This window comes from Elephantulus edwardii, unplaced genomic scaffold (assembly GCF_000299155.1).
Source record: "Elephantulus edwardii isolate Elephantulus edwardi_28Jun2011 unplaced genomic scaffold, EleEdw1.0 scaffold00133, whole genome shotgun sequence".
In the NCBI taxonomy this organism is placed as follows: Eukaryota; Metazoa; Chordata; class Mammalia; order Macroscelidea; family Macroscelididae; genus Elephantulus; species Elephantulus edwardii.
Genome location: NW_006399883.1, coordinates 3,244,309 through 3,245,880, shown reverse-complemented (window position 1 = coordinate 3,245,880; position 1,572 = coordinate 3,244,309). Strand labels below are relative to the sequence as shown.

Below are 1,572 nucleotides of genomic sequence, written 5' to 3'. Positions count from 1 at the left end.
TACTATTTTATTATTATAAAATAGCTTGACTTATTTTTTCTATGAATGCCTATAGAATAATTAATTCTCGTATTTATTAATAGTATTCTACAATTGTTGTTGTTGTTGTTGTTAAGTGCCACTGAGTTGTAGGCGACCCATAGCAAACCTATGAACTAAACACCTGAACACTTGTATAACTTTCATCATTCCTTCAAGTTCATAGGGTTTCCAGAGGCAAGCTATTTTGAAAGTGGATGCCACTCCTGCTTCCAAGTTTGTTTTAATTGGGCAGCTCCACCAAACACTGTCCACCATGGGTAACCACTATTGCATTTGATACATCAATGTCACAGTGTTCAGCATCATGGCAACCATAAGTTACCACTGTACAGCAAATGGACAGACCAGTGCTATATGACTAGAAGAATATTTGACCAAAACCAATTACAACCAGACCCCCAATTCATGTAAGTCCCATCTGCTGATACCCACTTGGGATGAAAAGAAAGCCTTAAGAGCCCTGAACATTCCATATGTGTCCGTCCTCAAGACACAAGAGGCCATCATAAGATCCAGCATAAACTGATAATTAATTATAATTTTTATTAATAGTATTCTACAATTATAACTTACTTGTTGAGTTTTTATCATTGTGTATATTGCTTATCAATACGCATGACCCAAAGTTGATTATTATTTTTATTTAGCTATTCAGAGAAGAAAGTGTTGGTTTTTTTTCTTCTTTAATTCTTTTACAATGAAATAAGACTTGAGTGAATGGTAATTTAGGTATGACTCTATGTAACTAACACCAACAAGACACCAGACACTCTATAAGAGCCGCCCTTGTGCACATAGAAAGAAAAAAGTGTTAACTACTGAGCTTTATTGGAGAATTCTTATCCTTACTTATTTTCTTCCTTGTGATTTGCAGGAAAATGAGGATGACAATGTTTCTGAAGAAGTTTGTTATACCATCATTGATCATGGCAGCTTTCAAAGTTCTTCCCTGGGCTCCCTTGATGATGGTTATGAGAACATTGACTCCAAAACAAAGAGACCGAGACAAATTAGAGATGGGTTAGAAACAGAATATGCTCTGCTCAAGGGAGCTTGTGTTTCTAGATCCCCTTCTTGCACTCATGATCATGATTATGAACTTGTGCTGCCTCACTGAAGATGCTCACGTTTCCTTGTCTTCTTTCATGCAACAAAAGTGACACCAAATGAGAGACTCTATTTTCATTCTATAGTTTTGCAACATCCATTTCTGTTCAGAGGTTATAAAGCACATAACTTAATAGTAGTACCTTGGTAACTCAAACATGGCATCTCTGTGTTTTGGCTAGACTGCACAAATTAAAATGATACAGATGTAGATTCTTTTATAAAATTGACGTCATGAAGATGATAGAAAGTTCTCCTAGCAAAAAAAGCACCTACTCTTCTATTCTTTTTTCTCCTTTCCAAGTTTTCAAAGTCATGTCATCACTCAGACTTATTTTTTTGAAGTGTGGTCCTCTTTCTGGTGGTCTAGTACCGTGTAAGAAACTACACTGCAATACCAAAGCCACAGGTTCAAATCCATCA

At 36.0% G+C, this 1,572-nt stretch overlaps 1 protein-coding gene across 1 annotated transcript in view; it reads left to right on the top strand.

Annotated features, from left to right (window-relative positions):
- The window catches only part of GCSAML (germinal center-associated, signaling and motility-like), a 62,564-nt gene extending 61,405 nt beyond the window's left edge, over positions 1-1,159 (top strand). Inside the window, exon 3 of the mRNA XM_006894016.1 lies at positions 917-1,159. Coding sequence (XP_006894078.1) covers positions 917-1,159 — 243 coding nt within the window. The remainder of the gene's footprint in view (positions 1-916) is intronic.
- Positions 1,160-1,572: the final 413 nt, after the last annotated feature.